At 43.8% G+C, this 25,921-nt stretch overlaps 1 protein-coding gene across 8 annotated transcripts in view; it reads left to right on the top strand.

Moving 5' to 3' along the window:
- Positions 1–25,921, top strand: part of NTRK2 (neurotrophic receptor tyrosine kinase 2) — a 180,191-nt gene that overhangs the window by 125,810 nt on the left and 28,460 nt on the right. For all 8 annotated transcript variants that reach the window (XM_082241540.1, XM_082241538.1, XM_082241536.1 and 5 more), the window contains 2 exons: positions 16,132–16,262; positions 20,945–21,117. In XM_082241540.1, coding sequence (XP_082097666.1) covers positions 16,132–16,262; positions 20,945–21,117 — 304 coding nt within the window. The remainder of the gene's footprint in view (positions 1–16,131; positions 16,263–20,944; positions 21,118–25,921) is intronic.

Below are 25,921 nucleotides of genomic sequence, written 5' to 3'. Positions count from 1 at the left end.
ACTTGAAACCTTAAACATTACGTGATTCAGAATGGCTCTCTGCTCCTTTTCAAGTCTGCAGAGGGCTCCTACTCCCATTCATTCTATATCTGGAGTGTTTTAACATCTCTCTCTTTTAAATATCCCTGTAAATCTCCATCTCATGTATGGTGAATTTTTCATTTCCAGTCTTCACACATTGCTGGGCTCTGTCCCTTTTGGTTTATCCTTCAGATTAAACTGTCCCCTTGAGATTTTTCTATGGGCTGGTGAACAAGATCAAGAACGTCTACCTGGTTTCCCTGCTTTACCTACTTGTAGATGGATAAGAGTAGCAATTGAAGTCACAGACTTACAAGGAGGCTCTGAATATGGAAAGGCAATTTTTGATATGAGGTCATTGTGTGCAAAAACTTTGCGGTGTGAGGAGCAGCATTTCACCTTGGAATGACCTATAATTTCCAATTATAACTGCTAGAATGGCATTGCAGTGAAGTAATCTGCAGGTGTTAGGATGGGTGGCAGTGGTTTAATTTTTTAAAGATTACACTCTCACTCTTGAAGACCCCCATAAGATTGAAAGCATCTCATACGGCTATTTGGAGGGCCCTCTATTTGTTTTACAAATTCTGGCGAGAGATGCAATATCCCCTTATTGTCCTTTTGCCCTTTCGTTGATACTGTTACTGCTGACTGATGCCTTGACTGCTAATATTTCAAAATTGAAATGGGGTGTGGGGGGAGGAAGTGTTGGAAATGTTACACAAATAGACTCACCAGGGAATAGCCATTAATATTACACAAAAATAGCGATGAAATAAACCTGAAGGTAATTTAATTGAGCCCACCACATTGAAGTAAGGTCTCTTAATATGGTAAATATAAAGGCTCCAGCAACAGAACTGGATCATGTACTGTGGAAGAAGAACCTTTGTCCAGGGAAAGGTTACCGGCAGCTAACATGAACTAAAGGAACTAAGGTTGCACACATACAATAACTATAAAGCACGTTCAAAGCACATTTCTCTCCTCAAAGAACTCTGGGCACTGTAGTTTATTCCTCACAGAGTTATAATTCCCAGCAACCCTTAACAAACTACAGGGCCCAGAATTCTTTGGGGCAAAGAATGTACTTCATTTTCCTGTCACCTAAACCAAAGCAAGCCAAAAATTGGGAATTGGGGGTGGGTTTAAAAGGGCAAATTATATCATTAAGTGAGAAGAATTGCAAAGGGATTCTGGTCCTCAAAGACTACACCATGGGTAGACAAACTAAGGGCAGGATCCGGCCCAATTGCCTTCTAAATCCGGCCTGCAGACGGTCCAGGAATCAGCATGTTTTTACATGAGTAGAATGTGTGCTTTTATTTAAAATGCATCTCTGGGTTATTTGTGGAGCATAGGAATTCGTTCATTCCCCCCCCCAAAAAAAATACAGTCCAGCCCCCCACAAGGTCTGAGGGACAGTGGACCGGCCCCCTGCTGAAAAAGTTTGCTGACCCCTGGACTGCACAGCCATTAGAAATTGTTGTGCTGGGTTGGCCAAAGGACTATCTCGTTCAGCATCCAGTTTCCAGCCAGACTGGCCTCCCAACTACTCATGTGATATATTGCCTGTACAGGTTTTTAGCCCAACACAATTAATTTAACTGATCCCGCTGCATAATTCCTTTGTCCAACACGCAGCGGATATCACCAAACACCTGCTATTTCTCTGCAAACTCCGTGTTGCTTTAGTTTGCTTCCAAATGGAGTGAACTCTCCCGCTCTTTGAAGCCTCTTCTGACAATTTGCCTTTCTTGATCTGTGCTCAAAAGAAAGCTGAAATATAACTTCTTACTGTCATTACTGTTGGGACAAGCCAAGCAGTAGAGCTCAATACTTAATGCAGAAAGGACGAAATTACTTGCAAGTGTTTGAACTATCTGCCAGAAATGTGAGGCTTAGTTTAGTACACGCACGCACGCACAAACAAACAAACACATATAAAATAGTTTGTGGTCAAAAGGTTTTTCCAGAACCTACCTTCACCCCACCCTAAGCACAGCTGGCTATGAAATAGGCTTCGTTTCAAATCAGTTGGTTCTATGTTTTACCTTTGGCTTCCTTCTACCATTTTAAATCAAGAGCTGACTTCATTGACTTCTTATCTATTCCCAAGAAAATTTCAAAGTACTGGTGATCGCTGGTGCCAGCTCATCCAAGTGCTATTAGCTCCAGGGTCACAAGAAGCCCTGCTCTTTGACTAGAATCAAGTGCTAAAAGTGCATCTCCACAAAGTAAGCAGTCAATATTATCAAATAAATGAAATCTCCAGTCCCTCTTGATGAATGCACTGAGTCAAATATATTAATTACCCTCTGGCTGAAATCCAGAATTTCCATTGCCATTATCACTGTTGCTACTACTACATTTATTATTTACCATTTATTTTGTTCTGGAAATTGTCCTATTCTGATTATTGTTTACACATTTCGATGAATGCACAGAGAGGGAGCAGGATTGCACCGGCGGATCCTACCCCTGATGTCCGCATGAGCCTCTGAGCACACCCTAAGACGTATGCATTCAGCCAAATTCATGAAATGGGACCTTGCATGCATTCAGTTGTGTGTACATAGGGGTTTCCATGCAGCCAAGAGCCCTGTGTGGTCCCGGTTCTGGATTGCATGGAATTCCCAGAACATACTGCATACTTACTTGCTGCCTGGCAGGACATCTTTGGGGGGAAAAAGGCTAAGGAGTAAACCCTACCAGGGGCAGAGCTACCTGCCCTGGCACCTGGAGCGGTGTGGGGGGGCGGGGCTAGCCCGCCCGCACGGTGAACGTGGGGGGGGGGGCACCGCTAGCTGCCTGCATGGTGAGCATCCCTAGCCACCTGCCGCCCATGCAGAGAGTGAGGCACGGTGCTGTTAGCGGCCCTCATGGTGAGCGTCCCTAGCCACTTGCCCGGCGAGCATCAGGAGTGTTGTCGCTAGTCACCTGTGCGGCGAGCGTCGGGGGGCACTGTTAGCTGCCCATGGCAGCATCGACCCTAGCAGCCCGCCGCCTATGCAGCGAGCGTCCAGGGACATGACCCGCACAGTGAGCGTGGGGTGGGTGGGTGGCGCGGTGATGTCACCCACCCTTACGGCTGACACTTGGTGCGCACCGCATCCCCTGCACCCACCTTCCTCCGCCAGTGAACCCTACACAAATCCAGAGTGGAGTCCCTGAGATAGTTGAATGGCACCTTGCACTCTCCTTTCAGAAACTCCTGCATCCAAGCTAGTATTACTCTGCTTTCCATTGGACCACATCAGGACCTCCAGACAACTGCCGAGGCTTGCACATTGGAGAAGTCACTTCAGTGCTGCTAATGCAGCAAAAGCAACGCGGGAGGCAACAGTTATAAGTTGCCGGTCTCTGCAGCCACAGCAGGCGCTGTGATTCTCCAGTGGCTTGACTTCACCCTTGGAGGCACACTCCATTGCCTCTCGAGTCAGATAGGTGCCAACAACTGCTTCCTCCTGTTGGCACATAGGAGTCCCTTTCACCCATTCAGCTGAACATGTGGGTGTTGTTTGTATGCCTTGAGGCGCACAAAGGCATTACCGGCATGAGCAGCAAGTTCAGTCATATTCCCCTTATGTACTCAGTGACGCTGTGGAGGAATGAGGGAACACGGCTATTATGTTAGCCATTGCAGCTGGCAACATATAGTTGTCTGGAACCAGCAGCAAGGAACCTTTTTCAGCCAAAGGCCACATTTCCACATTAGAGCATAGCCAATTTAGCATACCCTCCAACATTTCTCTCTTGAAAAGAAGAACATCCCATCCCATAGCAGTCGTACTAGTAGTAATTTTATTTTTTATTGGCTACCCATCTGACTGGGTTGCCACAGCTTCCAACATATATAAAAACATAATAAAACATTAAACATTTTTTAAAAAAACTTCCCTACAGAGGGCTACCTTCAGATGTCTTCTAAAAGATGAATAGTTACTTTTCTCCTTGGCTTTGGGGGTCCTATAATTCCATACCCTCCCATTTCTCCAATGAAAATAAGGACATCCTAAGGAAACATGGGTGCCGCTGGGGTCTAAACCACTGAGCCTAGCGCTTGCCGATCAGAAGGTTAGCGGTTCGAATCCCCACGACGGGGTGAGCTTTCGTTGCTCGGTCCTGGCTCCTGCCAACCTAGCAGTTCGAAAGCACGTCAAAGTGCAAGTAGATAAATAGGTACCGCTCCGGCGGGAAGGTAAATGGCGTTTCCATGTGCTGCTCTGGTTCACCAGAAGTGGCTTAGTCATGCTGGCCACATGACCTGGAAAAACTGTCTGCGGTCAAACATTGGCTCCCTTGGCTTGTAAAGTGAGATGAGCACCGCAACCCCAGAGTGGTTCGTGACTGGACTTAACTGTCAGAGGTCCTTTACCAACTGTCAGGGGTCCATTCAGGGATCTAGTCTGAAGCTGGGATGGCTTCTGCAAATTCAGGACCGTCCCTGGAAAATAAGGACTGGGGATCCAATTTAGCCCCATCTTCACTACATGCCAAGAGAGTTATTAGGAGACTCCTGTTCCTTTCCCAGATCTACTGTTCACGGAATTGATTGACAATCAGTTCCTCTCTGCAGGGAACTCTAAGAATCATATGTCTCTGGTAGGAATTGGGGTCTCCTAACAGTTCTCAGCACCTTTAACAAATTGCACTTCCCAAGATTTTTGAGAGGAAGCCATGACTGTTTAAAGTGATATGACTCTGCTTTTAATGTATTGGGCAGATGTGAAGATTCCTGTGCCTGGTTGCACATTGTGCTTTGGGTCCACACGAACCAGTTTTCTTGTGCAAAAGAGCATCTTTGGACTGCGTTCCGTGCAATGCATAAATGTTAAAAGATCAAACTATTCTACCATCAGTTAATACAACTTGAGTGCTTCGGCCATTTGTAATTTTATCTGAACAACCAATGTTAGCCCAAAGGATAACAGCAGGCTGTGGTGGGGGAGGGGGGAATCCATTTAATCTTCAACTTAATGTATTCATTTGTATAATTTTTAGTTTTGCCTTTCAAATCTCTCATAAATCTTTTGGTAAGAAGACGAGCACATAGTTAGAATTATTCATAAATCAATCAAACATCATCTTTGCTTCAATTCATTATCAAGTGATCATGTCATTAATCAAATGTTTTTACTTGCATTACGTTCCTTGCCTCCGGCAAGTTTGTCAGAAATTAGCTTGAGGGAAAAGCAATTGTTGATTCAATGACCTTGTTGCTGACAAGCTAGCATGCAGTAAAAATAAGAATGCCATTGCTCCTAATGAATCGTTTCTGCAGTGTTAGTCAGATACAGAACAATGCATAGCACATGAAAATATAAAATCCACTTTAGGGCAATAGAATAAAATAGTCATAAAATAGTAAGCAAGCTTTGGAGTTCTGCAGAACTCTTAACCAGGCAGGAGGAAATGCAAGATTGGGTGGGAGGAAGTAGAGGAGACTGGTGAAGTTCTTTGCTTCCCAAGTCTGCAGTTAGAGCAGTCTTCAGCTGGAATGCACCAATCTATTGGACATAACTGGATTAAGCCTCTCACAGTGCAAAGCCTGATTATAACTTGCATCCAAGTCTATTTCTCTGCATTTGAGAATATAAAATCTAGCCATGACTACTTAGTTGTTCTTTCCCAAGCTATAATTAGAATATGTTGTTCCCTTGGAAGGCAGAGAACAAAAACAAAGAACGATATGGTAGTCTTTAAAGCTGGAAGTTACGTTTTAGGTGGCAAGTCAGTAGGATATTTTTTAGATAGCATTGCCTAGTAGTTGGACGGCATGAAGCCCTCAGAAGTAAAGTTTTATCTTCAGGGGAAATCACTGGATTGCAGCTCCAAGGGAAATCACTGTGCCAGTTAATAGGTAAAGGTAAAGGTACCCCTGACTGTTAGGTCCAGTCGTGGACAACTCTGGGGTTGCGCGCTCATCTCACTCTATAGGCCGAGGGAGCTGGTGTACAGCTTCCAGGTCATGTGGCCAGCATGACTAAGCTGCTTCTGGTGAACCAGAGTAGTGCACGGAAACGCTGTTTACCTTCCCGCCTCAGCAGTACCTATTTATCTACTTGCACTGGTGTGCTTTCGACCTGCTAGGTTGGCAGGAGCAGGGACCGAGCAACGGGAGCTCACCCCATCATGGGGATTCGAACCTCCGACCTTCTGATCGGCAAGCCCTAGACTTTGTGGTTTAGACCACCGTGTCACCCGCGTCTCTGCACCAGTTAATACATTGGAATAATTCACACACCGAGGTCATATTCATACAAACAGTTACTTTACCATTTATCTATGGACAATACAGCACAACAGCAATATGACTGCTGCATCCAACTGTGATGTTTCCCTTTGGAGCTTTTAAAGAGACAGAAACATTGTCTTTGGGGAGAAAATACACACATTTTATCAACTGAGGTTCAATGCATGCATTCACAACACACATTTAGTAGCTAAAAAAACCCTTCCATGACATTGGTGAAAATTTCTGCCAGGAAGCTACAGCTCTGTCCATGAAGGTGACGCTCCAGACATACTTGAGCTCCAAATCTTGGGATGTGTACTCCAACAAGATCTGGAGGCTACAGGTTCCTCATTCCTGCCTTAGGCACTCTCTTCCGATTCTCCCCAAGGACAGGCTGTTAACCCTCACGCCATGTCTGAACTAGCTCCAGCCTTGACAAAAGCCAGCATGCCACAAGGTGTGTGTGTGTGTGAATGGCAAAGTGCAGACAGTGTAAAGCAAGGCGTATGCAGGTTTTGATTCTGAACACTCCACCCCAGTTCTTCAGGCTCTATGGGCTCTTTAAAGCCACAAGAGTGCCAACGTTACTGATATAGAACTTCTCTGATGCCAGCCTATCTTAGAAGTATAGGGAAACTGGATTTTTGGAGTGTTTTCTTAGACGGATGAAGTATTATGCTTAAAATGTCACTTGCTTCTCATTTGCTTAGGTGCTGACCAAGAAAACCCAGATATGCCACATTCTCCTTTTAGATACAAAACAGAGAATGGAACCTAGAAAAGAGTGGAGAGAAAAAGGAGGGAGGCAGTCCCATTCCTGCCTGTCTTTGGCTGTTTAATATGCTGATGTCATAAATTAAAACAATATTTTGCAGCTGTGCCATGCCACATCTTAGGCAATTAAAGCTATTAAATAGATTCCATCCTTACACCCTTTGACAGAATATCTGCAGAATTTGGGTTAAAGCACCGAAGGCATTTGGGAGTGTTACCATCTCTGTTGATATATTTCCTGGCTGGTGTTAACAACATCCATGCTTAATGATGACAGATCTTTTTAGCTGGCTTTCAACAGGAGGTAATGTACTCACATTATAAGTTTTCTTCTTCCTGGCACTTCTCTCAGAGACTCCCAGGCAGGTTAGGAAGTGAATCTGCCTCCAATTTTGCAACAACAACAAAAAGCCATGGAAGATGGGTGAATGATGATAAGAGTTGAACTGGGGGAAAGGTTTGGGTGAAAATCGAATAATAATGCTTTTTAACATGTCCAGAGTTGCCATTCAGAGCTTTCAGAGATTATGGAGCCCTTTAGAGACATGCTTTCAGTACCAGCTAGGCAAGGGGGAGATTTGATTCAGTTTGCATTTAAAGGTGAATGTACCTAATTCACACTCACTGAATTAGTGTATGACCTAAAATTCAGCCATCTTTCAAAATTCACACTTTAATTTTGCAGTGCAGTTCTTCAGCTACATAATATGTGCAAAAATGCATATACTAAAGGATACATATACATTAGTTAGATACATATATATTAGATACATATATATTAGTTAGAATAACATACAAAAATGCATTACGTTAGGTGAAATTGCATTGCAAGACTGTATATTGGGGAACATTTCATGTAAAAATGTATATAGTAGGAGAAATTTGCCCAAGAACACTAATGAATTTTCGTGATGCAGAAATATTGAGAACTGAACTTGACTGGAAAAAGGAGAAAATGAAATAAACCAAAACTGATATATTCACCTATTTCTAGTATCAGCCCCTGAGAAAATGGCTGAAATAAATATTCCAGAATGCACATCTCTCTCTCTCACTCTCTCACACACAGGACCCTAAGGCTGGAATCCTGTGCACTTACTTGGGTGTAAATCCCATTAAAATAAGGAAGTCTTAGCTCTAAGTAGGGTGGGACGCGGGTGGCGATGTGGGTAAAACCTCAGTGCCTAGGACCTGCTGATCGTAAGGTCGGCGGTTCAAATCCCCGCGGCGGGGTGAGCTCCCGTCGTTTGGTCCCAGCTCCTGCCCACCTAGCAGTTCGAAAGCACTCTTAAGTTCAAGTAGATAAATAGGTACCACTCCAGCGGGAAGGTAAATGGCGTTTCCGTGTGCTGCACTGGTGCTGGCTCGCCAGTTGCAGCTTTGTCATGCTGGCCACGTGACCCGGAAGTGTCTTCGGACGGCGCCGGCTCCCGGCCTCTTGAGAGCGAGATGAGCGCGCAACCCTAGAGTCGGTCACGACTGGCTCGTACGGACAGGGGTACCTTTACCTTTACCTAGCTCTAAGTAATGTTTAACAGGCTCAGTAAATATGGACAGTGTAGAACTTGATGACAACCCAGAGAAGGTGAACAAACGGGGGTTGCATTTTCCAGGTCTACAGTGGTACCTCAGGTTAAGCACTTAATTCGTTCTTAACCTGAAACTGTTCTTAACCTGAGGTACCACTTTAGCTAATGGGGCCTCCCGCTGCCTCGCGATTTCTGTTCTCATCCTGAGGTAAAGTTCTTAACCTGAGGTACTATTTCTGGGTTAGCGGAGTCTGTAACCTGAAGCGTCTGTAACCCGAGCTACCACTGTATAAGGGAAATGCAAAGCCTACCATGCTTAGAATGCCACATTCCAGTCTCCGTACATGTGCACAAGACATTTGAAAGAGATTTTGTGCCCTGTATGGTTTTCATTCTAAAGGTAATAGCCACTTTGGTGATGGTGACTTTCAAACAGGACTGAATAGTGATATAGTACAAAGGTACATGAACAACAATTGTTTTATACAAGTCTCAATAGCAGTCAAAAAGAGTCCACATTATATAAAATCAGAATAAAGAATAATTTCACTATATCACTGTATATTTGAAACTACATTATTTCTGTACTTAAACGTTGTATCCAAACTTACCATTACTTTAAAACTATCGCACTTACACGTTGTGTTTAAATTTACTACTAGCTTAAAACTGTTATTCTTAGCAGAATACACACGTTTTTCATTTCAACTCTTGAGTAGGAATTATTCCTTATATTGAAACTTTTGGCCAGAGTTCTTGATATATCCTTTTCAGTGACTTTCAAACAGGGCCACAGCTCAACAAGACGTGTTTCTTAAAGCCTCCCCATGTCATGGCCCGATTCAAATCGTCCCATCCCCTGGTGGCTGATTTTGGAGGCGTCTCAAACATCACTTTTAGTCTGGCCCTAAATAAACAAACACAAAGCACACAGGGGTTTATGGCGCCCAATAACATAGGGTCAAGGCTATATTAACATCCATTCTGCAGATGCAGAGTAATGGACAGTCCCTTGCTGAATTTGAGGTGGCTGGCTGAGCCGCTAAGCAACTCTTTTTCGAAGCACATGTGTGGTTTCTTAGTGAGCAGCTCCCCTAGGCTACTCAAGATGAATGAATATAAATTAATTTAACAGTACCTAAAATGCTTAAGTGGGAAAGTGGGAAGAAATCTGATTAATATTACAAATTAACTGTGATCTGGAGACTTTCTTTTCTTAGGAACTGGAGCAGCTAAGTCATACTGTTGCCTCTTTTACCTAGAGGAGAGTGTACGATACTATGACAGGCATGTCCAACCCCCAATAGACTGTGATCTACTCCCACTATAAAAAAACTGGTGGTGATCTACCCAATGGATTGACCAAAGTTGTTGAGCTTTTCTTAGGGAGCCAGAGTTGCTGAGCTTTTTTTTGGGGGGGGGGTGTAAATAGCTACTCAAGATGAATGAATATAAATTAATTTAACAGTACCTAAAATGCTTAAGTGGGAAAGTGGGAAGAAATCTGATTAATACTACAAATTAACTGTGATCTGGAGACTTTCTTTTCTTGGGAACTGGAGCAGCTAAGTCATACTGTTGCCTCTTTTACCTAGAGGAGAGTGTACGATACTATGACAGGCATGTCCAACCCCCAATAGACTGTGATCTACTCCCACTATAAAAAAACTGGTGGTGATCTACCCAATGGATTGACCAAAGTTGTTGAGCTTTTCTTAGGGAGCCAGAGTTGCTGAGCTTTTTTTTTTTGGGGGGGGGGTGAATAGCTGAGAGTCCAAAGATTGACCAGGATCGACCACGGACACCCCACGATCAACCAGTAGGCCTGTTCTATGAGAACACTGCAGAATTAAGGGTTCTTGATTAATCAGAGGTGCCAGCTCAGTTTTCTTCTAAGCACAGGTTAGTCTTAAGGTCTAGCTTCCAAACCTGTGGCTGTGGGACATCTAGAGGGGCGCACAGTGTTTTGGAAAGGGATAGGATTATAAACCACATGGGACTTCCTCCCCACCATTTGCCAAAACCTGTGTGAGGCACATGTACGAAGGTTTCCTGTTTACCCACATTAGATTGGTATGAATGGTGCCTTTCCAGATGGTTTAAGAAGGGCCTTAAGATGTCCAGTTCAAAAAAAAGGTACTTTTGATATTGTGTTATAATCTATCGATTCCTGCATGCTCCACTCGCAGCATGGGACCAATGACTAGGATGTTAGACATAGACTAAGGTGGAGCCATGGTTTCCCAATAGTAATGTATGGAAGTGAGAGCTGGACCATAAAGAAGGCTGATCGCTGAAGAATTGATGCTTTTGAATTATGGTGCTGGAGGAGACTCTTGAGAGTCCCATGGACTGCAAGAAGAACAAACCTATCCATTCTGAAGGAAATCAGCCCTGAGTGCTCACTGGAAAGACAGATCCTGAAGCTGAGGCTCCAAGACTTTGGCCACCTCATGAGAAGAGAAGACTCCCTGGAAAAGACCCTGATGTTGGGAAAGATGGAGGGCACAAGGAGAAGCGGACGACAGAGGACGAGATGGTTGGACAGTGCTCTCAAAGCTACCAGCATGAGTTTGACCAAACTGCAAGAGGCAGTGGAAGACAGGAGTGCCTAGCATGCTCTGGTTCATGGGGTCACGAAGAGTTGGACACGACTAAACGACTAAACAACACGAAGGTGGAGCAGGTTCAAATCCCCACATGCCCACAAAGCTTACTGAGTGACCTTGCAATAATCACTGTCTTAGCATTGTGCAGATTAAAGATGGCAGGGGAGGGATGGGATTCTGTCCTGAACTCCTCGTAGGAAGAGCAAAATAAAAATATGTCATGGAATAAATAACTGCATGCACAAATATTTGCATACTAAGCTATAGAACTGAAGCCAAGAGGCAGGTTGAGGAGCAAGAGAAGGCAGAGTAGATTTAGAACAGTTGTGGGGAGGCTTCAAAATGTCGGAGAATATTATCTTATGGTCAAGCTCATTAGGGTAGCTGAATAAATCAGAGCTGAATAAAAGTGATTGTCCTTTATCTGCGCATGCCCTTATTCAGCAAAGTCCTGCATCTGCCGGAAGATTGGACTCATGCCCTTCTGTGAATAGCAAACAGCCTTGGATGCTTGCCTCGTGCCCACTTTTTCAGGAACAGTGGGCTGTGAGGAGGGGGCGACCGTGGTTACAAATACTTGTGATTGTTTTCCCCTCCTTTCAGATGTATCGGAACAAAATGTTCGGGCCGTGGCCCATCTCCCTCTGCTTCTCAGGCTACGGATGGAAAGTTGTGAGCGAGTTCATTATGGTGCGATAGATCAGCCAATAAACTTGCATGCATTGTCACTGCGGAAGTGTTGGGGCAGAGCTCGTGTTCCTTAGTGACAGCTGCTTGGCACAGGATGCCGCAATTATCAACAGAGAAAGATTTTGAGAGAGAAGAAGAGGAAGATAGAGGGATATATTTTGAGAGAGGGAGGCTGGGAGAGAGATGCAATTTGGAGGGAAAGGGCATGCCTGGGTGTAGACAGCCCAGAAGCATTGCAGCAAGTGTGTTGTTTTGCTGTGGGGCAAAAATAATAGTATGTAAATTATTATTAATCCTACCAGAAACTCAGTGAGGGGGGGCCTGTGGGTGCAACTTCTGTTCCATTCATTTTGTTTAGTTGTTTATATGTGGGGGGTTTACTGCATTTTGGTGTTTGCTTTTTATTTTCCTTTTAATGTTTAAGAGAATACTTTGTTTCATTGTTAATTGCATTACTTTAAATGTGAAGTATAGAAGGGGAAGAAATGGAGGCAGTGAGAGATTTTATGTTCTTGGGCTCCATGATCACTGCAGATGGTGACAGCAGCCACGAAATTAAGAGACGCCTGCTTCTTGGGAGAAAAGCAATGACAAACCTAGACAACATCTTAAAAAGCAGAGACATCACCTTGCCAACAAAGGTCCGTATAGTAAAAGCTATGGTTTTCCCAGCAGTAATGTATGGAAGTGAGAGCTGGACCATAAAGAAGGCTGATCGCCGAAGAATTGATGCTTTTGAATTATGGTTCTGGAGGAAACTCTTGAGAGTCCCATGGATTGCAAGAAGATCAAACCTCTCCATTCTGAAGGAAATCAGCCCTGAGTGCTCACTGGAAGGACAGATCCTGAAGCTGAGGCTCCAGTACTTTGGCCACCTCATGAGAAGAGAAGACTCCCTGGAAAAGACCCTGATGTTGGGAAAGATGGAGGGCACAAGGAGAAGGGGACGACAGAGGACGAGATGGTTGGACAGTGTTCTCGAAGCTACTAACATGAATTTGACCAAACTGCAGGAGGAGTGGAAGACAGGAGTGCCTGGTGTGCTCTGGTCCATGGGGTCACGAAGAGTTGGACACGACTAAACAACTAAACAACAACAAATGTGCATCATTAATATATTTGGATCTGATTCTCATTTGTAATGTTTTGCAGTGTTCTATTTGATCATTTAAGGCAGCTTGAATCCTACAATTCCTTTGAAAATGTGAAGCAGTGTAGAAATGATGGGCTGTGATACTGGTGCTGGCAGAACTGTTGTACATTGAGATTTAGGTAGCTCCCCGTCACCAAGTCAAATGGCTAAATATCAACCTTAAGCCCAGCATGCATTTTTTTTCTTTCTATATGGTCTGCCACCATTTACTGCACTTGTAGCCTGCTGTATATATTCCTCAGAAAGGCCACAGTTCAGTGGTAGACCGTGTATAGAAGGTCCCAGGGTCACTCCCTAGCTTCTCCAGTAGCAGGGATAGTTTAAGATCCTAGCATGAGCACTTGGGAGCTTGACAATACTGGGCCTGATGGGACATTGTATAAGGAAGATTCATATATTGGAAACATGTGCCGAGGAGGGTGACCAAGATGATAAAGGCCCTAAAAAACAAGTCTTAGGAGGAATGGTTGAGGGAGTTGGGTGTTTAGCCTGGAAAAGAGGTGACATGGTAATCATCTTCAAATATCTGAAGGGCAATCACATGGAAGACGGAGCAAGCTTGTTTTCTGCTGTTCCAAATAACAGGAAAGGAGATTCCAACTTAACTTTAGGAAGAACTTTCTGATGGCAAGAGCTTCTCAACAGTGGAACATACTACTTCTGAAGGTTGTTGACTCTTCTTCACTGGAAGTTTTTAAACAGTGTTTGGATGGCCATCTGTCAGGGATTTAGCTGTGATTCCTGCATCGCAGGGCTTTGGACTAGATGACACTTAGGATGCCTTTCTTCATGACAGTTCTATAATTCTGTGTTCGTAGAGGCAGGTTCTGAGTTCAGCAAGTCTGTTAGCCTAGTTTTCCATTTTCAGGGCCCTCTTATTATGAGTCATATCTGTTAGCATTTTGGAGCCATCAGTTCAACGTGAAAAGCAATGGTGGGGAAACTTATGCAGCTGGCAGGCTGCATCCTTTACCTGTTGCATCCTCCACTGGCCATTTTGACAAGAGGATGGGGTTGATCAGTGGCACCTGCAACCGCTGCTTATTTTGTCTGGGCCACTGTTTGATTTACACCAGGGGTCTGCAACCTTTAAGACAAAAAGAGCCACTTGGACCCATTTCCGAAGGAAAAAAAACTGGGAGCCGCAAAACTCGTCATTATAAAAATAACTTTTTGTCACTTTTTATTATTTCTTTGTTTGACCCCTCAGAATTACTCCTCCTCATAGAAATAAACGTTAAATTAACAAGTTACCTTTTGTGTGTGTGTGTGTTCTTCACTCCCCTTCAAAACAGTGACCAGCGTACATGCCCCCTTTCAATGCAGTGACCAGCTTACATGCCCCTTACAATGTAGCGGGAGGGCGGGAAGGTGACGTCGGGACTGTGCGTGACTAACGCACGCACTGCCCCCATGCGACGTCACAGCCAGTACAGCGCCCACCACAGTGGGGAGTGTCGGGGCACACAGTGCGCCTCCTCCCCTCGCTAGTATCCGCCCCGGAGCCGCGGCAAAGGTGTAAAAGAGCCACATGCGGCTCCGGAGCCACGGGTTGCAGACCCCTGATTTACCCTATAAAGCAGGGGTAGAGAACCTTTATTCCCCACTGTGCCTGTCCTATCTCTCATGGGTCAAATGTGACAGGTGGGTGGGACCTTTCAAAGAGCCTTGCTCCAGGAGTGGTTTGCAGTGAAACTCCTGCTAAAACAGAAGCTTTCATTCTTGCTCTACGGGATCATCTGATATAAAGGGAAGCAGACAAAAATAAAGCAGCAACAGCAGCATTGTCGTAACTTTATCCTTTTCGTATCATCTCAAGTAACATCTCAAAAACAGGAATAGTTGTTCAGTATAGTTTGTGACATTCATACGTGTGTATAGTCTGGTATTTTAAGCACCAAGACTGCAATCCTGTACATATTTACATGGCGGTGAGTCTCATAGAATTCAATGAGGCTTACATTTGAGTAGACATGCCCTGTAAATATTTTTGTAAGCAGGGAAAGAAGGAACAGGCATCAAAGAAAATGGCGAAGGGTCCAAGTTTTAATACAGCAAGAGAGTTTTATCCTGTAGCAGACAATTGCCCAGGCTCTGATGGCCATATTGCTGCCAATTGTCTTATTTCTCTGTTTAACCTCAGAGCAAGAGTGTAAATCATATTTGCTAGAATGAAACATTTTATTTATCCTAGTTGTTGAATGAAACAGACAGAGTAAGTGGCAGCTTAATTTAAGAGGAGCAAGCGAAGAGAGCCACAGAGTAGGCTGGATTTAATTAAAGGAAGACCTACTTTATCTTCCTAGGTTATATGAATTCTCCCCCCCCCTAGAAATTTTCTTTGCTGTGCAATAAAGGGGAGCAGCTGTTAAAGAAATTTTAAAAAACGGAAGTGACAGGAAATAAACACAGCCTGTCTTCAGTGTTTTCCTCCTCTTAATTTATTTCTTGAAGCAGCAGCATTCAGAATTGTTTTTTTCAGAGCTCACTCTGCTGCGGTGATCAAAGACATCCCAGGATGACGGACGACCTTGATCTTGTCAAAAAGGAGCACACTTTCCCCCTCTCTAAGCCTTTTCAACCTAACCTGTATGCCATTTTAACAGCAATATCAAAGTATTTCATTCTTGTGCCCCACCCTCTTTTGGCTTTGCCTCCCCACATCAGAATGTGGCCCCTGGAAGGCTGGCCAGCTCTGATATATTTCAATTCCATTTTATGTATTTTATGTTCAATTCCACCTTTGTTTGGGGGTAGGGGAAATGTATACCTCATACACAATATGAGTAAATGGTTAGGTCTAACCAGAAGGAAGCTGAGGAAGGTGTTGAGGCAGATTGAAATGATTGTCAGGTCACATGATTGGTGGGTGGGCGGAGTTTGTTAGAAATGGTGATGTGAGCCTGAATGGTCCTGACCTCTGCATTAGCTGCTTGACTTAACATGGCCAGGTAAAAAGAGAGGAGTCCTGCTTTGGGGCCGGACTTGCCAAGTCAACAGAGCAAGCAAGCCCTGTTGCTCTACACGCTGGGATTTTACCTGGGCCCACTTCCCAAACTGCCTCTTTCCTTGGCCAGGAAATTCATTTCTAATCCTTGCTTTACCTTCATTTTGCAGTTGTCCAGCACATCAAGCGACACAATATTGTCCTCAAAAGGGAACTGGGAGAAGGAGCCTTTGGGAAAGTCTTCTTGGCCGAATGTTATAATCTGTGTCATGAGCAGGAAAAGATCTTGGTTGCAGTGAAGGTAAAATGAACCATCTTTGTTGTGGATGTAACGGTTGATGTTTGTTGCCATTGAATTGTCTCCAGCTATAAATGGGTGAGGAACCTGTGGCCCTCCAGATGTTATTGGACTCCAGCTCTCATTGGCCCAAGCCAGCATGGCCAATGGTCAAGGATAATGGGAGTTGTAGTTTAGCAACATCCACAGAGTCACAGGCTTCTACCTGCCCTGCATTGTTGAAAGTAGGCTGCTATTAACATCTTGCAAATGTTAATAGGAAGTCAGGAGATTCCTGTGAAAATGCCTAGAAGTAGGTTGTGGCCTACCTGAAAGCCCATACCCTTTTGAAGGAGAGCCTTGTCATAATCTCGATCTCACATTCTAGTTGCGTTTATTCAGCAGGGAAGAAAAAGCACTCTGCAGATGTTTGAAGATGCACTCTCTCTTGCTTCACGTGCTCAAGAGTTGAGCCCTAGTACAGTACTGCAAACATGTTCCATGGCTGAACATTAGAGATAAAGTGCTCCTTGCTGTGGCTCTCATCCCTAAATGGTTTCTTATAGCATGGGGGATAATTTAATTAGATCTACATTTTTAAGCAAACTTGTGCATGTGAGGCCACCTATGCACTTAGTTTGTGTGTCAACCAGTACAGTGGTACTTCGGGTTAAGTACTTAATTCGTTCCGGAGGTCCGTACTTAACCTGAAACTGTTCTTAACCTGAAGCACCACTTTAGCTAATGGGGCCTCCTGCTGCCACCGCGCCGCCAAAGCACGATTTCTGTTCTCATCCTGACCTGAAGCAAAGTTCTTAACCCGAGGTAATATTTCTGGGTTAGCAGAGTCTGTAACCTGAAGCATATGTAACCCAAGGTACCACTGTACTATGTGCCTGGAGAAAAGTACTAGCATTCCAAGAATTATGCTTTTTCTTCAAGTCTTCATTATGTGTTTTTTTAAAATATATGAATTGGTCAGCCAAGGGGGACACAAAATTGTTTTTAAAGAATGCTTATTATTTATTCTTTTCTGAATTGTAAACAATGTGATATCACTTCCTGTCTCTTTAAGACAATAGAATCTTGATAAATTATGTGATAAGCCTGTTTACTTTTCAGGAGCGGTAGAGGATTACATCTGTTGGCCTAGCCCTCCCTTCTGTGTGTTCAGATGCAGAAGGTGTGCCCATTGTGGTTACAAATCAATGCACGAAGGCTCTGTGAGATCATTGACCCAGCATTTTTGCAGAGTTCTCAATTGCATGGAAGCATCTACTTTGCTTCCAGTTGTACACATACCACATAGGACTTTGTCCACACTGGTGAACACACAGAAGATAAGGGCAGGACCAGAGGATGCAGTCTTACTCTCCACCATCACTTTTCACATATTGAGTGAATGCAATTTGCAAGTGTGAGCAGGACTGCAGTTGCAAGTTGACAGATCTGGAACTCTGACTTTGTAGTTAATGCTTAGCTCTTACTCAAAGTAGCTTTGTAGTTGACAATATTGTTGTCACCTTGATGCAGAGAGAAAACATAAGAGCACAAATAATGCAAAAAGATTTCTCTCCCTCTCTCTCTCTCTCTCTCTCTCTCTCTCACACACACACACACACACACCCACACACCAATATGTATATTCACCTGGGAGTGAGCCCCACTGAAAACAGTGGAACTTATTTCTGTATAAATACATATAGGATTGTGCTGGAATCTTAGGGGATGTTATATGCACACATCCTTCAATTCTCCTTGTGGAATATACACTTTGTGACTAATATGTCCATTTCAGAAAGATTTTAGACAGAGGAGAATCTGAGCAAGTTGCCCCAGAAGGCCAAATAATCTCACCTAATGTTCAAGTATTGTCACATTTGCTATTCATTCATTGGATCTTTGACATGCCTCCTTGCTGGTTGCTGGGCAACCCAGAACAGCATTGTGTATACATGTTAGGGAATGGCAGCCGCTGTTTCCTGTGAGAAGACAAAATCTCAAAAGGTAGCATTTTCAGGGTGTGTGGAAGAGAGGATGGCAAATATTCTAATCTTGTATGAAATAATAGCTTTAGAGGAAAGGGTATTCATAAAAAATGATTTGATATAAAAAGAGGAAAACACATACAGAGGGAAGCTCTGCTTTGCCCTTTAAAAAAAACAACTTGACTCAGGTTTATTTTTACTTTCAGTTTGTTTGGACAGAGTTTGATTTGTGTGTGGCCATTCTGGAGCCAGCTTCTGTGCAGAAAGATTTAGCTGAGATTTGAGTAACACACAGTGCTGCTATAAGCCCTCTAAAAGTAAGCAGATGGAGAGGCCATGAACAAACTCATAACAATGTGAAAACAGCAGACAAGATAAGACAGAATTTGTTGTTCTCCACAGAATAGAATTCTGATTGCAAAAGTGTGGCTTTTGTCTTTGCTGCAGGATATTCCTGTTACACTTTTTTGGGATTGTTTCATTAGGGTGGTGTAGAAAAGACTTCAAGAAAAGAAAAGGCGCTAGAGGAGGAATTAAAAAAAAGTACTGTAGCTTAATGGAAGGGAACGCGGGTGGCGCTGTGGGTTAAGCCACAGACCCTAGGACTTCCTGATCAGAAGGTCGGCGGTTCGAATCCCCGTGACGGGGTGAGCTCCCGTTGCTCGGTCCCTGCTCCTGCCAACCTAGAAGTTCGAAACACCTCAAAGTGCAAGTAGATAAATAGGTACTGCTCCGGCGGGAAGGTAAACGGCATTTCTGTGCGCTGCTCTGGTTTGCCAGAAGCAGCTTAGTCATGCTGGCCACATGACCCGGAAGCTGTACGCCGGCTCCCTTGGCCAATAAAGCGAGATGAGCGCCGCAGCCCCAGAGTTGTCCACGACTGGACCTAACGGTCAGGGGTCCCTTTACCTTTACCTTAATGGAAAAGTGAAGGCTGTTAAAGCCACAGAGAGCAATATGGTAGAAGGCTTAGGGTCTTCTCTATAGTTCAGCACACAGATAAAGAACATGCGTGGCAGGGGTGTGTGCTTGTTGATGGTTCTACCCCTAACCTTCATGAGAACATCGGAAGAGATCCTGCACATGCATGTGTGGACATAAGAACATAGGAAGAGCCTGCTGGGCCATGCAAGCAGCCCATCTAGTCTAGCATCCTGTTCTCACAGTGGCCAACCAGAGACTTGTGGGTAATCTGCAAGCAGCACCGTCTCCCCTCCTGTGGTTTCCAGCAACTGGTATTCAGAAGTATTAGTGCCTCTGACCATGGAGGCAGACCAGAGCCATCATGAATGGTAGTCAGTGATGCCCTCTCTTTGGGTTTTCTAATGAGCACATATAGATGAGAGGTAGGCCCTGCCGCTGAGATGCTCCCACCCTGCGCATTCATTTTCCCTGAACTGAATTACCGAAAAGGACTGCAATTGGGGTGGGAAAGAGAGACAAGCAGAATTTTGATTAAGGGAGTTTCTGCTGTTCTGAAAGGACTAGATTGGGGACACAAAGATGTTCCAAAAGCAATCATTCTCAAGCATCAACAATCTATCTGGGCTTAGCGACAGTGTGCATTTGGCTGTTTTGACGGACAGTGTACAGTTACCACGGCAACAGCTCCATCACGGAAAACAGCTGCTACTCCTCAGAGATGAAAAACATGAGTTCACCATTCCACCTTCTCCAACTAAGGCTGCATTCAGACAGCACTTCATTCCATCTTCCTGGTGTTTCCTCACCTGATTATTTTTGCCTTTCATGTGATCGTTCACACACAGTAAAATCCCCATCTTGGAAGGCTAGCCAAATCTAGTCAGAGTTTTATGCTCATTTCTCTGTTGTTTCCAGAAAAAATCCTTTTGCAACCCTGGGAACCCATAATATCAGAAGGGTTTTATTCACATAATGAAATTCTGCATGGCAGTTTGGCATACAGTGCAGTGAATCATGGGGGAATGGAAGCACCCAAGCTTGGAAAGGGAAGGCGAGTGTGACATATCCAATGACATTTGTTGTTGTGTCACACCACACCCACTAGTGCGAACGAAATTTAACATGACGTGGTGGTATATCAAGCAAAAAGCCAAATTAAGGAACATTGAAAATTTGGACAGAAGTCCTAGTACCTGTAAAACTCATGCAATAAACCCCATGTTTGAATGCAACCTAAATGTGTTTGGATTTGAGGATTTATAGTATGTTCCCTCTTTCTCTCTCACTTACAAACACACACACACACACGCATACACTCTTCATTTTTTCCTCCCAAGTTGGTAATTTCATTTTCATTCTGTGAGAGATTTTCAGACCACCGGGGATTTTTTTACAGCGTGAATACAGCTATATCTGGTACATAGCTTTGACATGGCTGTTCCTTGCAAAATAGTTCCGTTTGGCAACACAGACTGCGCCAAGAGTCTTGATACTTGGGTGCAATGTTTCTGAGGAGGAAAGGTCACCATGTTGTTGAATGTAACAGTATGTAAAAATGGAAAAAAATATGTATCGCCCAAGAAGAGAACTTGAAAGACAACTTGCCACCATGTAAGTACCTGGTGACTTAGGCTCCCGGGTGACCTATGGCATAAGAAATTGCAAAAGGAAATAGTGCAACACACAACACTCTTGACGGCGTGATTCCTCCCAAAACAAAAAAAAAGGAGTTGCCAAGTTTCTGAAAAGTGTGTGATGTATTTCTCATAACTTTGTTTGACTCTTTCCTCACAGGCACTAAAAGATGCTAGCGATAATGCCCGCAAAGACTTCCACCGGGAGGCAGAACTATTAACTAACTTACAGCATGAACACATTGTGAAGTTTTATGGGGTATGTGTGGAAGGAGATCCCCTCATCATGGTCTTTGAATACATGAAGCATGGAGATCTTAACAAGTTCCTCAGGTAAATTCATAAAGAAACATCTGCTAATTATGTACAATAGTGGAAATAGCTTTTAGAGAAATAACGTTGGGCTAGTCTGTTGCAGCAAACAACAACAACAACAACAACATTATAACACCTTAAAGACTAATACATGCATTACAACACAAGTTTTTGTGGACTAGAGTCCATCAGGTATCCAACAGTGTTGGCCAATAATGAGAATATAGCCCAGATATTTCATAACTTGCATTTTGATGGGTTTTGATTTTGTTTATTATGTGCCACCAAAAGTCATGGCTCAAGTTACTATTTCAGTGGGTCTACGCTGAGTAAGACTTAGTCACATACAACCCTTAGCTTCCAATCCTATACATTTTTACCTGGGAGTAAGTCCCATTTAACACCATGGGGCTTACTCACACACATTATAAAATGGCACACATCTCAGGCTAGGGCTGGGAGAAGCTGTGCACAAAAGGGAGGATTTAGACCCAGGAATGGGGAACATAGAACTCATGAAAATTCTGCAAACCATGGGAAAGAGAAGAAGTATACCAAAAAAAACCCTGAAACTATCCAATCGACTTGATGTCTACTTTCCTAAAGTGGTGTGAGAGATCATAGGAACTGAGCCATATGAAAACATTTAAGAACAGGGCACATTCTCAAAATCTGGCTCTGTCCTCCAATCCGGTGTTCCAAAACTATCCAGCCTGAGCTTATAGGATCATCTATGAGTGTATTCCATGGACCACATGATCTGGCACAATTATTGGGCTCCTGGAGATGCCTTTTGGATGCCAAACTTTATTCTGGAATTAGGTTTTCTGTTAGGAATGGTATTTTGGCAGTCATATTACCTAAAGACCACACATCAACAGTAAATATTCCTCAAGATACCATTTTGAACAGAGAAATCATTTTCACTAGCTAATATTCTAATGGCGCAGCCCTACCCATGCCTACTCAGAAGTAAGTCCTGTTGAATTTCATCAAGCTTATTTCCTGGGTAAGTGGAGTTAAAATTGCAGCCTAAATTAGGGATTGTCCTCACTTCCACTTGGCTTGTTCCTAGAAAGCGTGAGTCCAAACAGTTTTGCCTTTGCCACACAACTTTCCCCCAGAAAACACTCTCTTTAGCACTAAAATCCAGGGAAAACATGATTGACATTTGCTCTGATTCAGCGATAAACAGCAGGTTTTCCTGGGGGCAAGTAGTGCGGCAAGTGGCAATGTGGACGAGCCCTTAGTTTTGTCCATTTAATTTCAGCTTCATTATCTGTGCAGGTGGTTGTCTGCTTTTTGTTCTTGTACTTGCATATAAATGCATTAGCGTCAAGAGGCATTCAACCACCATTGAAAAATTTAGGAGGCTGAAACTCTACTGCATGTTTCTGCACACAAGTAACATTTCTTAAAGGCATCCAGTGGATCTGACCCATCCTCCTAGCTTGACACTTTATTAGTATGATAGAGGGAGAAGCGCCGTTTAAGGAGGAAAGAGAAGAGATAAGGCCTTGTTGATATCTTGCATCCAAGCATCCCCAGAAAGCTAGAGCAGGCCTTGTGTTCATGTGACCTGCGATTACGTCAACAGAAATCAGATTCCCAGATGACATCTAAGTCTATGCGTGTACTGTTTGTACCACATGAAGGGACTGCATAGTTTAGTGAATGTACATAGGCTGAGTAGCAGAACTTGCTGCTGTGATCCTGTTTCTTCCCCTTCGTAAGTCCATTGTACAGTGGTGCCCCGCAAGACGAATGCCTCGCAAGACGGAAAACTCGCTAGACGAAAGAGTTTTCAGTTTTGGAGGTGCTTCGCAAAACGAATCTCCTATGGGCTTGCTTCGCAAGACGACAATGTCTTGCGAGTTCCTGCGGGTTTTTCCCCTTCCCCCCCTTTTCCTAAGCCGCTAAGCCGCTTATCAGCTGATCCGATAAGCTGATAAGCCGCTGATAAGCCGCTAATAGCGCTAATCCACTAATCCGAAAAACCGCTAGACAAAGAGAATCAAAGAACGGATTCTTTTCATCTTGCGAGGCACCACTGTATACACAACTGGCATCTAATGGATGCTTATACCTTTAAAACATATTTGAAGCACCTTGTTTCCCTCAAAGCATTCGGGGCCCTGTAGTTTACCACTCACAGAGCTACAATTCCCAGCAGCCCTCAACAAACTGCAGTGCCCAGACTGCTTAGAGGGCAATAAGGTGCTTTGAATGTGCCTTAAAGGCAGGATGTGTTTCACAGCAGGTCCTTCTTTAGCTAACAGAGTTCTTGATGTGAGATACCATTAGCATTCCCATACTGCTTTGCTTTGGAGAGGGGAAGGCTGCCTAAATTGCGGTCACTGGGATACAGGCGGCCTGTGTTTAACAGCGCAGCCATTTCATCCCCAAAAGGCATGTGCCATTTCCACAGGGAGAATACCTTACTGGCAGCCTGGCCTGACACATGTTTACTTGGAAGTAAATCCCACTGTAGGCTTTACTCCCAAACAAATGTGGGGAGAGAGATCCATGCTATTAATAGACCGATAGTGCCAGCTGATGTGGCCTGGATGAGCAGCACAAGGCAGCTTCCCACAATTGAATGCAAACATTAAAAATTCATAATAATGGCACCCGTTTAATAGCATTTGAAGCACTTATTCATTTACATTTGTCTCTTGAGTTTTGACTTGGGATTATACCACAGCAACACATGGTCTTTCTTTTGCACTCTTTCTCTCTGCCTTCAGTTGTTAGTTATTTCTCAGGTTTAGAATGCTGAATTGCTCTTGAACTTGCGCTTAAGTCTGGCTTTCTTCTGCCATTTGACGCAGCTTAATAAAAGGCTGCTTGCTGATCGTGAGGCAAAGGAACATTTATTTCTTACCCTGCAGCGCCCCCCATGGCCGCCAGGAAAAAGTAAACTCTCTACGTCCTTCACAGTGCTGGCTTCCTGCAGTACAGGGCCAAACTGCAGGCCAGGATCTGAAGATCAGGAAGCCTAAACAACAAAATGAAATGTGGCAGCCACACACAGCTGTGTGTCTGTTATAGATATTAATTGGACAAAAATGAAAAAGAAGAACCATTTTTCTTTTTCTTTTTAAAAATCAAATTTATATGGAAATAATTCTAATGGATGATAGTCAAATATTATTAACAAAGACTAACTACGTATGATATGTGCCATGACTGCAGAAGGATTGCTGCTTCACAGTTTGTTTTTCTGCCAATGTTAAAAGCTGCCCACACAGTTTTGAGGAGGAGGAGTTGAATACATGAAAAAGGTGTCCTGTTTAAAGAAATCAGCCCTTGGTGCTCACTGGAAGGACAGATCCTGAAGCTGAGGCTCCAATACTTTGGCCACCTCATGAGAAGAGAAGACTCCCTGGAAAAGACCCTGATGTTGGGAAAGATGGAGGGCCCAAGGAGAAGAGGACGACAGAGGACAAGATGGTGGGACAATGTTCTCGAAGCTACCAGCATGAGTTTGACCAAACTGGGGGAGGCAGTGGAAGACAGAAGTGCCTGGCATGCTCTGGTCCATGGGGTCACGAAGAGTCGGACACGACTAAACGACTAAACAACAAAGGACAGGGGACACTTGAAAAAAGGACAATCACGTTTTTCTAGGGATGGGTGACAGCCCTACATTTCAGCCACCATGTACATACAACTGTATGCACTTAATATGGGAGTTAGGAATTAAAAAGGGACCTATATCAGATCTGCGGTGTAATCGTAAGGCTTGTGTGAGTTTTCTCACATGAAATGCTGCTGTAGTTAATTTGTGACATTCCAGTCTGTGAAATAACAGTGCAGCTGTTTATCTCTTTAGGATCTGAGTGCCCAGCGACACAACCTTCACATTCTCATGTGAGGGCCACTTGAAAGCATGCGCTGGTCTCCTCAAATCCATGGCAAGCCAGCCTTGTGCTTCTACCACCTGCAACAAGGATTTTGCTGTTGCTTCCCTCAAAATCTCCTTGCTCAGCTTCTATTTTATTTTCAAAATGTCTCCAATGATCATGGAAGAAAGCTTTTAAACATGAATAAAGCAATCTGCTCTACAGCTCAGCAAGCAAAATGATACAGTAATAAAAGGCGGGATTTTGACAGTACAAGTCATCGTGTCCCACCCTTTGGGTTTCTGCTTTGGCCTTTATCATCTTTCTTTTTGTTTTCCACTCTTTTTCATCCTCTTCTACTCCAGTTCCTTATTTGTTTATTCATGTGTTTGTTTAAAAACCCATGTCGTTCTACAGACACAAAAACCAGAAGTGAATGTATGCAAATTCACATAATTGGAAGACTTCATTCCAGTCACTGCATCTGTATTTTTTGCTCTCTGTTTTGAGCATTTATGACAGATTGTTAAACTCTCCCCCCAGATATGTATCCTCAGATATGTATTCTGTGTTCTAAGGGCTGAAGGCTGACATTTGCCTTCATGTCAGATTGCACAAGTCCGAAGTGAGAAGGGACTAGGATGGGTATGTTCTGTTAGAATTCCTGCTCCATGATTGCAGTCATGGGATTTTTTCGTCTATCACATAATGGTGTATGTTTTGACTCCACAAAGTGGGAAGTGATGGAGACAGGATGTTTGTGTTACTGTGTTCTGTGAGGTGGGACTATTGTCCTTTGTTCTTTCTCTTTGCTGTCTGGTGCTAGAGAGAGCGAGAGCCATGTTCCAGTGCTCCGTGTGTGTTTATAGGTAAATAAAGTAGATTAGCCAAAATACTGAGTTGCTGAGGTCTGTTACCCAAGCTGCGAAGACTCTGCGGATCCCTACGTGTGCCGGTGTCTGTTGGCATCGGTCTCT

This window comes from Podarcis vaucheri, assembly GCF_965113315.1.
Source record: "Podarcis vaucheri genome assembly, chromosome: 11".
NCBI classification, from domain to species: domain Eukaryota; kingdom Metazoa; phylum Chordata; class Lepidosauria; order Squamata; family Lacertidae; genus Podarcis; species Podarcis vaucheri.
This window is presented reverse-complemented; position numbering and strand designations above follow the sequence as displayed.